The 12,780-nt window shown below is 40.2% G+C and overlaps 1 protein-coding gene across 2 annotated transcripts in view; it reads left to right on the top strand.

Moving 5' to 3' along the window:
• RCAN3 (RCAN family member 3) overlaps positions 1-11,329 on the top strand; it is a 38,332-nt gene extending 27,003 nt beyond the window's left edge. For both annotated transcript variants that reach the window (XM_011945603.1, XM_011945604.1), the window contains 3 exons: positions 6,091-6,264; positions 7,604-7,775; positions 9,421-11,329. In XM_011945603.1, coding sequence (XP_011800993.1) covers positions 6,091-6,264; positions 7,604-7,775; positions 9,421-9,605 — 531 coding nt within the window. In that variant the 3' untranslated portion in view covers positions 9,606-11,329. The remainder of the gene's footprint in view (positions 1-6,090; positions 6,265-7,603; positions 7,776-9,420) is intronic.
• Positions 11,330-12,780: the final 1,451 nt, after the last annotated feature.

Here is a 12,780-nt window from a genome sequence, read left to right on the forward strand (position 1 = left end):
CCTCCCAAAGTGCTGGGATTACAGGCTTGAGCCACCGCGCCCGGCCAATGATTTTTATTTTAATGGAATCCCCATTATCTTTTCTCAAATAAATGTGCAGCCATCACCCAACAGGATGATGTTAATGTTACATCATTAGAGAATTCAGACATTTATAAAAATGAGCAATTTCTGAAACAACTCTAAGGAGAAAAATAGTCATTTGGTTTTTGAATGAACAGCTGCAGATCCTTCATGTTTATCACAAGTCGTTTTCAGTCCATTTTCATAGATTATGTCCTTCCCCTGCTGTCTGCAATCTTCTAAATCCCTTTCGTGCTAATGTCGGGCTATCAGGGGCAGCATCAGGAATCTACATAGGGATGTCTGTGGACTCACAGAAGGGCAAAGCTACCAGCTGAGGGCTCGTAACCTTTTTTGTCAAATAGGAAACTGATGGTTTTGCCTCCAAGTTAATTCTTCATGCTTCTAAAGCATCTCACAACTAGAATTCACATATTTCATAACCATATTCATGCTACTTCAAGGGAAAATGGGTGTGAAGGAGAGAGAAAGAACACAAAATTCAGAAAAAGCTTGCTAATCAGTTCTTGCATGGCTTCATTTTTGTGTAATTCTCTTTTTTAGAGAGAGAGAGAGAGACAGGGTCTCACTCTGTTGCCCAGGCTGGAGTACAGTGGTGCGATTGTGGCTCACTGCAGCCTCGAACTCCTGGGTTCAAACAATCTTCCCACCTTAGCCAACTGAGTAGATAAGGCTACAAGCATGTGCCACCATGCCTGGCTAATTACTTAATTTGTTTGTAGAGATGGGGTCTTGCAGTGTTGCCCAGGCTGGTCTCAAGTTCCTGGCATCCCAAAGTGCTGAGATTACAAGAATGAGCTACTGTGCCTGGCCATTTTGTTATAATTCTTAGTCCTATCACAGGTATTGGATTTTAGGTGGGGGAGAGAGAGAGAGAGAGAGTGAGCTAGCGAGCCACATGACCCATTGCTGTCATCTGCATGTTACATTCAGTTACAGTGTATTTCTGGAATTTGAAAAAAAGAAGTATCTTGAAGGGAAAAAGGAAGAAGGATATGATTATCAAGTAGCTGTTTGCAAGGTAGCTTCTGTCATACAATGCATTGGTACTAGGAAAAATTCATTGCTGTGGAGGACTAGGGATAATACATGGTCCTTTTACCTTGGGTAAGGAAAATATTTAATGTATAGAATTACAAAGTACTAATATTTTATAAGCTGTTCTTAATTAGTTCTTAATTTCCATTGTGTTCAGTGTTAATATTTCTTGACTATATCATATGGGAATTTTAATATTTTCTTAATGTTTAAAATACATTTAAAATAAACTAATACCAAGAACCAAATGGGTTGTGATTTTGGAAAATCTCAATTCTCATTCTCTTTAAAAGCGACAAAGCTAGCCACCTTTGAAATGGATGCTGAAGAAACTTTGAAATGTATCCAGAAGCAATAATAATTATCAGTATTTAATATATTTACCTATTCACCTTCCCTTTTAAAAACTGATATGCTATTTTTAAATCCTTACTAAAGCTATATAATATTTTATTATTTATCTAGATTACTTTTTTTTTTTGAGACAGTCTTGCTCTCTTACTCAAGATGGAGTACAGTGGCATAATTTGGGCTCACTGCAACCTCTGCCTCCCAGGCTAAAGCAATTCTCATGTCTCAGCCTCCAGAGTAACTAGGACTACAGGTGTGTAATTTTGTATTTTTAGTAGAGATAGGGTTTCACCACATTGGCCAGGCTGGTCTCAAACTCCTTGCCTCAAGTTGATCTGCCTGCTTCAGCCTCCCAAAGTGTTAGGAATACAGGCGTGAGCCACCATGCGTGGCTTTCTGTATTACTTTAATATATGGAAATACTGTAGTAAATAAGAATAGGATTGATCTTAAAACTGCCCCCTGCTGGAAGCAGCTTGCAGTCCACTGAAAAGCCAGGCTGAGTAGAAGGTCCGGCATAATTTATTTTTTTAAATGAATCAACAAAAAATACATAGTCTTTAGGATAAATGATGTTTCCTCAAGAATGAAGGGTATTTGAACACAAAGAATAAATATCAGAGGACAAATTATTTTATATTTTATCCAATTGGAGAAATAGTGCAAAGTGGCAAGTAAATGTTCACATTGAGAGAAGCTAATAAATGAGGGAATGTATAATTTGCACTTCAGAATCAACAGATCATTGAAAGATCTTTACATAGGCCAAGCAAGAACAAAGCTAATTTATAGGTTCCTTTTATTGTGTTACCATTGCCAAGCCTAAGGGATACTTCTAAAGGTATTGAGAAGTTTCTTAGATCCGTTTTATTACATTTCATTTGTTAAACCATTGCCTAAATATGTTTTCTGTAAAGAAAATTTAATGTTGCGTTTCTTCTGGTGATTGAAATTAGGCTTTTCATTATCCCAATTCATTAATAGATAGGAAAACAACCATTTTTTTTCTCAGCCTCATGAATGATTCAAATATTGCTCTCTTTCTCTAGTCCATCTCGAAATATTCAGAAGATACACTGCAAATTATATAAAGTGATTTGTGCTCAGATATTCTTCCAATGCTTTTTACCCCAAAATGCTATTTTTGTGATTACATAGTCCCAGTATGAATGTTGAGAAAAAGGTTTGATGGTTTTGCCTTTGTGAAAGAGAAGCTGTGGCCATAGGGAGTTAGGCATCTTTAAAGACGTTGCCAAACATACATTAGCATCTTTCATAGGAATTTCATTCACGGTAAGAAAATAGAGAAAGAGAAAAAATAGTTGGAAAGAAAACAAACAAACAAAAAATGAACACAGAAAATCTGAGACAAACAGATAAGATAGTAGACATCCCAAAATATCAGCAATCAACAGTGGACTCCAGTGGAAAGACAGTGTCAAACTGCCTTTATTTACATACAGGCACACACATGCATTATACACACATGTATTCTTTTTATGAGATATATCTAAAACATAAGGATACATAAAGGTCAGCAGTAAAGGCTAAAAATTGATTTCCATGCAATATATAATCAAAAGAAAGCTACACCAGCTATATCAATACCAGACAAAATAGACTTTAAAACAAAGCACATTTCTTTATCTGGCAGATGAAGAAGGTCACTACCTAATGATTAAAAGTTTCATTCACCAGGAAGAGAAACCAATTATAAGCTTGTACGCACATGATAACTTAGCCTTAAAATGTAGGACACGAAAGTAACCAAATTACACAGAAAAATAACACATCCACCTGATAGTGGGAAAATCTAACAGATCTTTCCTGATAATAGTTAAAACAGACCCCCCAAAAAATCAGGATATAAAACTTGTAAAGAATATGAGCTGGATATACTGAACATTTTTATAATACTGTACCAAACAGCTGCACAAATACACTCTTTTCAAGCACATGTAGAAGATTTGTGAAATTCAATGACATTAAACCAAAAGCAAGTCTCAAACTGTCAAAGGATTACTATCACTATGGATAGCCTACTCCAATCAGAGTGAAAATGAGTGAGACATTAAAAACATAAAAAACTCCCATCTATTTGCAATTTAAGAAACATACATCTAAACAATTCATGAGACAAGGAGCGATCGTAAGAAAAATGAGAGAGTATTTAGAATCAACTGGTGCAGTTGCTAACGTCTTTAATCCCAGCACTTTGGGAGGCTCAGGCATAAGGATTACTTGAGCGCAGGAGTTCCAGACCAGCTTGGGCAAGACATTGAGACTCTGTACAAAAATAAAATAAAATTAGCCAGGTGTGGCCAGGCATGGTGACTCATGCCTGTAATCCCAGCACTTTGGGAGGCCAAGGTAGGAAGATAGTTTGAGCTCAGGAGTTTGAGACTAGCCTGGGAAACATAGCAAGACCTCATCTCTTTTAAAAAAAAAAAAAAAAAAGGCCGGGCGCGGTGGCTCAAGCCTGTAATCCCAGCACTTTGGGAGGCCGAGACGGGCGGATCGAGGTCAGGAGATCGAGACCATCCTGGCTAACACAGTGAAACCCCGTCTCTACTAAAAAATACAAAAAACTAGCCGGGCGAGGTGGCGGGCGCCTGTAGTCCCAGCTACTCGGGAGGCTGAGGCAGGAGAATGGCGTAAACCCGGGAGGCGGAGCTTGCAGTGAGCCGAGATCCCGCCACTGCACTCCAGCCTGGGCGACAGAGCGAGACTCCATCTCAAAAAAAAAGAAAAAAAAGCCAGGTGTGGTGGTGCATGCTGAAGGAGGCTGAAGTAGTGGGGGTGGCTTGAGCCCAGGACTTCGAGGCTGCAGTGAGATCTCTGATCACGCCACTGCACTCCGGCCTGGGCAACAGAGAGACTCTGTCTCTCTCTCTTTTTTTTTTTAAAAAAGACAGAGTCTTGTTCTGTCACCCAGGCTGGAGTGCGGTGGCACGATCTTGGCTCACTGCAGCCTCTACTTCCCAGGTTCAAGTGATTCTCCCACCTCAGCCTCCCAAGTAGCTGGGATTACAGGTGCTGACCACCATGCCTGGCTCATTTTTATATTTTTAGTAGAGACAGGGTTTCACCATGTTGGCTATGCTGGTCTTGAACTCCTGACCTCAAGTGATCCGCCCACCTCAGCCTCCCAAAGTGCTGGGATTATAGATGTGAGCCACTATGCGTGGCCACACCTGGCTAATTTTATTTTATTTTATTTTTGCTCTGCCTTCTATTTTAAAAAATAAAAATAAAACATATCAAAACTGTTCAGGTGCTGGGTGTGGTAGCACATGCCTGTACTCCCAGCTGCTTGGGAGGCTGAGGCAGGAGGATCACTTGAGCCCAACTCAGGCAATATAGCAAGACCCTGTCTCAAAAACAAGAAGACCCTGTCTCAAAAAAAAAAAAAAAAAAAAAATTAAACAAACTGGCGGCGAACAGCTGAAACAGTACTTAGAAATGGATGTCTTGCTGGGTGTAGTGGCTCATACCTATAATCCCAGCACTTTGGGAGGTCAAGAGGGGTAGATGACTTCAGCCCAGGGAGTTTGAGACCAGCTTGGGCAATGTGGCAAAACCCCGTCTCTTCTGAAAATACAAAAAATTAGCTGGATGTGGTGGCAGGTGCCTATAGTCCCAGCTACCCAAGAGGCTGAGGCAGGAGGTTTACCTGAACCCTAGAGGTTGAGGCTGCAATGAGGCAAGATTGCACTACTGCACCTCATTCTAGGCAACAGAGTGAGACTCTATCTCCAAAAAAAAAACAAAACAAAAAAACAAAACAGTCACAGCAGCAAGGGAGAACCTCAGCAGCAAGATCTAAGCAAAAAAAGCAAGCTGTGGAAGAATATATATAACATGATAACATTTTTAGAGATACAAATAAATGTTGTAAACTATAAGGAAAAACAAGGGAATGATAAAATTCCAGAAATGACAGCTTTGAAGGAGGAAAGGAATGTGACAGGGAAAACTAACCTTGTTGCACCGAGGACATCAGAACAATAGCGGTGTTCTAGAATTGGGCATGTTTGTATCATTCTCTTATATCTTGCATTTGTTTTATAACCTTTGAATGTAGACAATATTTAATAAAGTTAATTACACTTAAAATAAGTGCACGACCCAACATGGTGGCTCATGCCTGTAATCCCAGCACTTTGGGAGGCTGAGGTGGATGGATCACTTGAGGTCAGGAGTTTAAGACCAGCCTGGCCAACATGGTGAAAACCCATCCCTACTAAAAATATAAAAATTAGCCAGGCATGGTGGCCGGCCCCTATAATTCCAGCTACTTTGGAGGCTGAGGCAGGAAAATCACTTGAACCCAAGAGGTGGAGGTTGCAGTGAGCTGAGATCACATCACTGCACTCCAGCCTGGATGACAGAATGAGACTCCATCTCAAAAAAATACATAAAGTAAGTGCAATTGCTAAATTACAGGATACCTGTTCTTGTATATGTGCAAGAAAAGTATACTGTTTTAGGAGAAAAGTTTAACTTACAATGAGTTCTTAATTACTTAGGTTTCATGATTTAAATTTCCCCTTCTGTTCAAGATTTTTCTTTTTTTTCCCCTCCCATTCCCTTTGCCTTGCTGCTCCTTAATTGTAGGAAAGATTTGAAGCACTCTTCACCATCTATGATGACCAAGTTACTTTTCAGCTGTTTAAAAGCTTTAGAAGAGTCAGAATAAATTTCAGCAAACCTGAAGCGGCAGCAAGAGCGCGAATAGAACTCCACGAAACAGACTTCAATGGGCAGAAGCTAAAGCTGTATTTTGCACAGGTACTTCACAGTGCAAAGAACACTGTTCTCTAAGCTTGTTTTTCTCCATCCAAAAATAGTTTTAGTTCACCATTTTCTATATTATTATAGCAGAGGTGTACAGAATGAACCATCTCAATCAGCAAATAATACAAAAATATTTTCCTTTTATTTTATAGATACATAATTTTATGTATTTATTAAGCACATTTACCTCCTAACTTTGTTTTGCTGAGACTAGCAGTTGAAGGAGTTGATTTTTCTGGCAGCTTTGCTCAACTGGGATTCTGCGTGGGTTACGCCCTGACACCTAGTGTTAGGGAACTAACTTACCTCCTGTGCCTCTAGAATGGCACACATGAAATAAGACATGAAATCCTTGGGAAAACTGAGAAAATGGTCTCTTAAATCATTTTCTGTGTTCCATAATTCATATGAGGAACCAGGGAGGTCACAGAACTGTACAAATCTTCGACTTTGAAATTGCAGAGGACCCTGTAGGGTACCAAGAATTGGCTACACTTAGTATATTCTAATCCTGCGTTCGTGTGACTCGCTGAGAAACGAATTTCTTCTGAGAAGAATGGGCAAAATCAAGAGATTACTCGTGTATCAAGTGCACTGTTTTATTTTCAAAAAGCATTTTTTACAGTCTCCCTTTTAAATTAAAAAAAAAAAAAAGGTTTCTTGTCTTGCCTTCCGAGAAAAACCTAAATGAAAAGATGTCGATATAATCTAATGTCTTCTAAGACTGGAATTTAGTAGTTACTATCGTTCATTTCTCTGTTCATCTACTTATTTATTTATTTGTTATTTTTATTTTTGTTTTTTTATTTTTTGAGATGGAGTCTCACTGTCACCCAGGCTGGAATGCAGTGATGCAATCTCAGCTCACCACATCCCCCGCCTCCCGGGTTCAAGTGATTCTCCTGCTTCAGCCTCCCAAGTAGCTGGGACTACAGACATGTGCCACCACACCCGGCTAATTTTTGTATTTTCAGCAGAGATAGAGTTTCACCATGTTGGCCAGGCTGATCTCGAATTCCTGACCTCAGGTGATCCACCTGCCTCGGCCTCTCAAAGTGCTGGGATTACAGGTGTGAGCCACCACACCCAGCCCATCCATTTATTTTTTATTCAGTTAATATTTATGAAGCATCTACTATGTGTGGCCATGTGCTGTGCACTGAGTGGCCAGTGGTGAGCGAAACAGACCCAGTCCCACCCTCTTGGAGATTATAGACTATTTAAGAGAAATTTTTAATTTTCTACAAAAAGATGGAACAGTAAACATAAAGTTGATAAGGAAGAACACATAACCCAGTTTGCAGACTGGCTTTGAGCATCTCACTCTCTGCAGGTGCAGATGTCTGGTGAAGTGCGGGATAAGTCCTATCTCCTGCCGCCCCAGCCTGTCAAGCAGTTCCTCATCTCTCCTCCAGCCTCTCCCCCGGTGGGGTGGAAGCAGAGCGAAGATGCGATGCCTGTTATAAATTATGATTTACTCTGTGCTGTTTCCAAATTGGGACCAGGTAATAAACTTCTATTTTTCCTCTTTTCTTCCCCAAGAAACTTTTATATTGAAGATCGTATTCAGCAGTGTGCATTGTGGCAGTATGATTAGAGCAGAGGATAAAGTCAAACACACCTGGGTTCAAATTCCAGCTGTGGCATCTACTTGCTTTGTGATCTTGAGCAAGTTACGTAGCCTCCATTTTCTGAGCTTCTGCTTTTCCATCTACAAAGTAGGGAGAATCATATACACCATTCAGTGTGGTTATAAGTACTAAATGAGGGCCGGGTGTGGTGGCTCACACCTGTGATCCCAGCACTTTGAGAGGCTAGGGCGGGCGGATTGCTTGAGGTCAAGAGTTCGAGACCAACCTGGCCAACATGATGAAGTACAAAATACAAAAAATTAGGCATGGTGGCTCACACCTGTAGTCCCAGCTACTCAGGAGGCTGAAGCAGGAGAATTGCTTGAACTCGAGAGGCGGAGGTTGCTGTGAGCCGAGATCACACCACTGCACTCTAGCTTGGGCCATGAAGCAAGACTCTGTCTCCAAAAATAAAAATAAAAAATAAGTATTAAATGATGTACACATAATATTCAGTAAATATAACTGCAATTTTTACTACTACAAATTTTGCTAGTATTTGATAGGCAGTTAGTGAATATTAGGTGCCTTCTCTCCCCAGCCCCACCAAGTATCGGGTAAACAACAACTGCTTTGACTACATTACAAGGAATTGGTGGTGATATCATCTCATTCCTTCAATATTTTTGTCACTTCTTTTTCATTTCCTCTGTTCCTTCTCTTTACTTTCTCTACCTCTCTTCCTTTTAAAATCATATAAGAAACCGATATGATGCTGGTTCAGACAGTTGTCCACCCAAGACAGAGTTATGTCTCTTGAGGGGGAATAAAAGAGGCATTTTGAGGAAGAAGTGACTCTGCTGTTTTAGACGTTAGAGCTGTATCTTAGATATCCAAGGTCCTATAATTAGCGGATTGTCTGTGCTGCCTGAATCCTTACAAGTATCTCCCAAAGGAAAACTGAAACCATTTTGAAGTTAAACAGATTGACTCGGCCGGGCGCGGTGGCTCACACCTGTAATCACAGCACTTTGCGAGGCCAAAGCAGGCAGATCACTTGGGGTCAGGAGTTCGAGACCAGCCTGGCCAACATGATAAAACCCCATCTCAACTAAAAATACAAAAATTTAGCTGGGCGTGGTGGCTCACACCTGTAGGCCCAACTACTCCGGAGGCTGAGGCAGGAGAATCACTTGAACCCAGGGGGCAGAGGTTGCAGTGAGCCGAGATCATGCCACTGCACTCCAGCTTGGCCGACAGAGCGAGGCTCCATCTCAAATTAATTACTTAATTAATTAAACAGATTCACTCATATTATTCATAAAACAATAATTAGCATTTGCATTTTAACTCCCAAGACCTCAGTACTGAAACAACAACATTTTATACGAGCCTTAAAGTATCAAATCTCTAACACCAAAACAAGATAAAATACTCTGACATAGGACTTAAAGATTTAAACAACAAGAATCACCCGTTAAAATAGGAGTAGAACAAAACGTTGCAAGAGACAACAGAGTTCTTTTTGCTGGAAGAGATGCTTTTGTCATGGTTCTTATTTTGCTTTTACCTCCGCTAGGAGAGAAATACGAACTTCACGCAGGAACGGAGTCGACGCCCAGCGTGGTGGTTCATGTCTGTGAAAGTGAAACTGAAGAGGAAGAAGAAACAAAAAACCCCAAACAGAAAATTGTCCAGACGAGGCGCCCCGACCCTCCGACCGCAGCGCTGAATGAGTCCCAGACCTTCGACTGCGCACTGTGAGGCGCTTGGTTGTGGTGCAAGGCGGCTGTCCTGGTGGGCTCCGGCCATGGCGATCTGTGCTCCGGGGCCGGTGCGTTGCTGCCAACAGTGTAGCTGAGACTCTGCAGAGGGAGGTGTAGGTCTTCTCACCACGCCTGTACTGCAGACACGGTCGTGTAGAGTAGCAGCTGATTTGACCTGTCCCAGATTTTAAGTGCTATTCCAAATGGGACTTTACATTAAAGGAGAAGCCCCGGAGATGTGGCCACCCTTAACCATTTTAAAATAATAACAGATTAGGAAGACAGTTTCGCTCCCCTCCAGCCTTGTAAGTCCTCCTGATGCCGTATCACATGAGACACCAAAAACTGGAACTCTAGTCACAGCCAGTACGGTACCATTTTTATGAATTTAAAAATAGTCTTACAAATAGAAAAATACAATGGGTATTTTTCTACTGGTATAAATAGCTTCTAATTAATAAATCGATCAAAGGTTGTTATTCAGTATACACGACATTTTTTGCAGGAAAAGAAATCTGAAATACAGAATAATTCGTAGAAATCATGGTTCTCAAGTATTTATTTCATCAGCTTTGGGGAAGAAATGCCAAATCCACTTTGAGGATCAGTCTTACGACACAGATGTCCCCACATGTTGCTCTTATCTGGAATTTGGGACAAAGCAATGCATAGGCCCTCATTCCTGATGTGGCGCCCTCGAGACACGGCTGCCCGGGAAGGAGGACCGCTTTAGAAGTGGGACGTACCACCCGGAAGCTTGAATGATTAGGATTGCAGGTGGCTACTGCATTCTGCCGTTGGTGACCGTGTTCTCGCCTGTAGACCACCCAACTACCTTCATTCACCAATTTTTATCCTTCACCTTTTCCAGTATCATGTTAACCACTAGTTCTTGAGTCTTTTGCTGTGATGTGTACGTTTATGTATGTCATTCATAGACTTTCAACTAGAAAAGGTAATGATAATGTAAATTGTCCCTTTAACCATTTTTCAGTTTGCTTTGAAACAAAAGTCACACCTACTATTTTTCTATGAATTAGGGAATGAGGGGGAGAAGATCATTCAGTTTTACTTTTCTTTTTGTTGAAATTTTGTACCCGGATTGCAATGGGCACTTTCCCTAAAACAGAATTGTTTCTCACTTATGTGTCAGAATGTATATTTGACCCTCTCTAAGAAGAAGCAGGATCTTTTTAACTCTTTCTGGTCTGTTTAGACTTTGAAGTCCCTTCTGTAGAAAAGTCTCATAACTGAGAAGGCTTTGCTTTGGGCCGAGTGGGTCTGCTGGCCTCCACTCACTGTGCTGTTTACTTTGTGTGGCACACTTGGGAAGCTCCGGGGCGTGTGAAGGAGCTGCAAACATGAGTGAGAACTGATGAACCAAGGGGGCTGCCACCGTGAAGGAACAAAATGCAGGCATTCAACCATGACGTCTGCACAGCGATACTAACATGTCATTGTGGTTTTGTTCTCACTATGGTAAAATTTATTTCTGAGCACTGTGTTGCACACCCCTAAATTTTTTTTCTATGTCTTCCTTGCCCTCAAAAACTCAGAGGTAATAAACTGTTCCATTTGTAGCCAACTACCACTGCTAAGCCTCAATGTAAATTCAGTTGAAATTTGCAATTCTATCAGCAATTTAATGTATTGAATTCAAATCATCATTTGTCATTTTAACCGAGAGCCACTTAATAAATTTACTCTGCAGTTCTGAACTCAGCACTGTGCCCATTTTTTGTTGCAAGATGGACCCTGTATGTCAGGAGACATGTATTATCAACAATTGGGAATTTTTTGAATTTCCTTTTAGGTAAGATTGATTCACTGTAATTTTCTAAGTGATCAAAACCCATGATATTTTGTTATTTGGCTTGGCTTTCATTCTCTGCCTGCCAATTAAAGAATATTCTATTCCAAACACATAAAACTTTTTACAGTTAAGCAGTGCAAATTACCCAATGCTTTTCTATCTTTTTTTTTTAGAGCATTGAATAAATTGAAGAAAACTTTAAACCAAAATTAGAGAGTCATTTAAACTTTTCTGAATGGAAAACATTAATATTTTCATTTTCTAGTATAATATAATAAAATTATTTTTTTTTAAAAAAAAGCTACTAAGTACCCATCAACTTTTTCATATTGTGAAATGAACCAGGATCTTAACAGGTACTATCATCTCTGTCCTTTTTTGGCTGTATAATATCTAGTTCATGTAACAAATTTACGAGAGGTAAGTCTTGTGGTTTTTTTTTTTCTTTTAATAAGCTTTTCTGCAATTTTTTCGAAATTGAGTTATTACTTGGATTTAACCAATAGGCCAGATGTGGTGGCTCACACCATAATCCCAGCACTTTGGGAGGCCGAGGTGGGTGGATCACCTGAGGTCAGGAGTTCGAGACCAGCCTGACCAACATGGTGAAACCCCGTCTCTACTAAAAAAATACAAAATTAGCCTGGCGTGGTGGCATATGCCTGTAATCCCAGCTACTTGAGAGGCTGAGGCAGGAGAATTGCTTGAACCTGGGAGATGGAGATTACAGTGAGCCGAGATCATGCCATTGCACTCCAGCCTGGGCAACAAGAGTGAAACTCCGTCTCAGACCAAAAAAAAAAGAAAAAGAAAAAGTATTTAACCCTGATAGCATAGTAGTAGCCATGTTTTCTTTAGAAACCATAACCTCTTCATGGGACTCAAACTATGTAGAAAATTGTGAGAAAAGATAATGGTGCTTTGTGTTGGGAAAAAAATATTTGTGAAGGATTAGAAAACCGTAACACTTAACAAGGATAGTCACAGAACCTACACTGCATTGGCTCTTACGTTCTAGATTTTTGTAGCACATCCACCTGATGAAACCAAAGATAAATCCAAGTGAAAAGTGTACTAGTGAGCATCTCTGAGGTTTAAGGTACTAAGAGGCAGAAATGGATAAGAACAGTTCCATTGCCTTCGAGAACTAAAACTCAGCGGGAAAGCAAATTAGTCTTTTCACATTTTGCTTCTTCAAAATGTTATACTCAAAAACATATCAGTAATTAAGAGCCAAAGCAAAGCTTCAAGGAACTTTTAAGTTCAACATAAAGGTTTAAATAAAATATTTTTTATTATTTATTTATTTATTTATTTTTGAGAAAGAGTCTTGCTCTGTCGCCCAGGCTGGAGTGTAGCC

This window comes from Colobus angolensis, unplaced genomic scaffold (assembly GCF_000951035.1).
Source record: "Colobus angolensis palliatus isolate OR3802 unplaced genomic scaffold, Cang.pa_1.0 Scaffold240, whole genome shotgun sequence".
NCBI classification, from domain to species: domain Eukaryota; kingdom Metazoa; phylum Chordata; class Mammalia; order Primates; family Cercopithecidae; genus Colobus; species Colobus angolensis.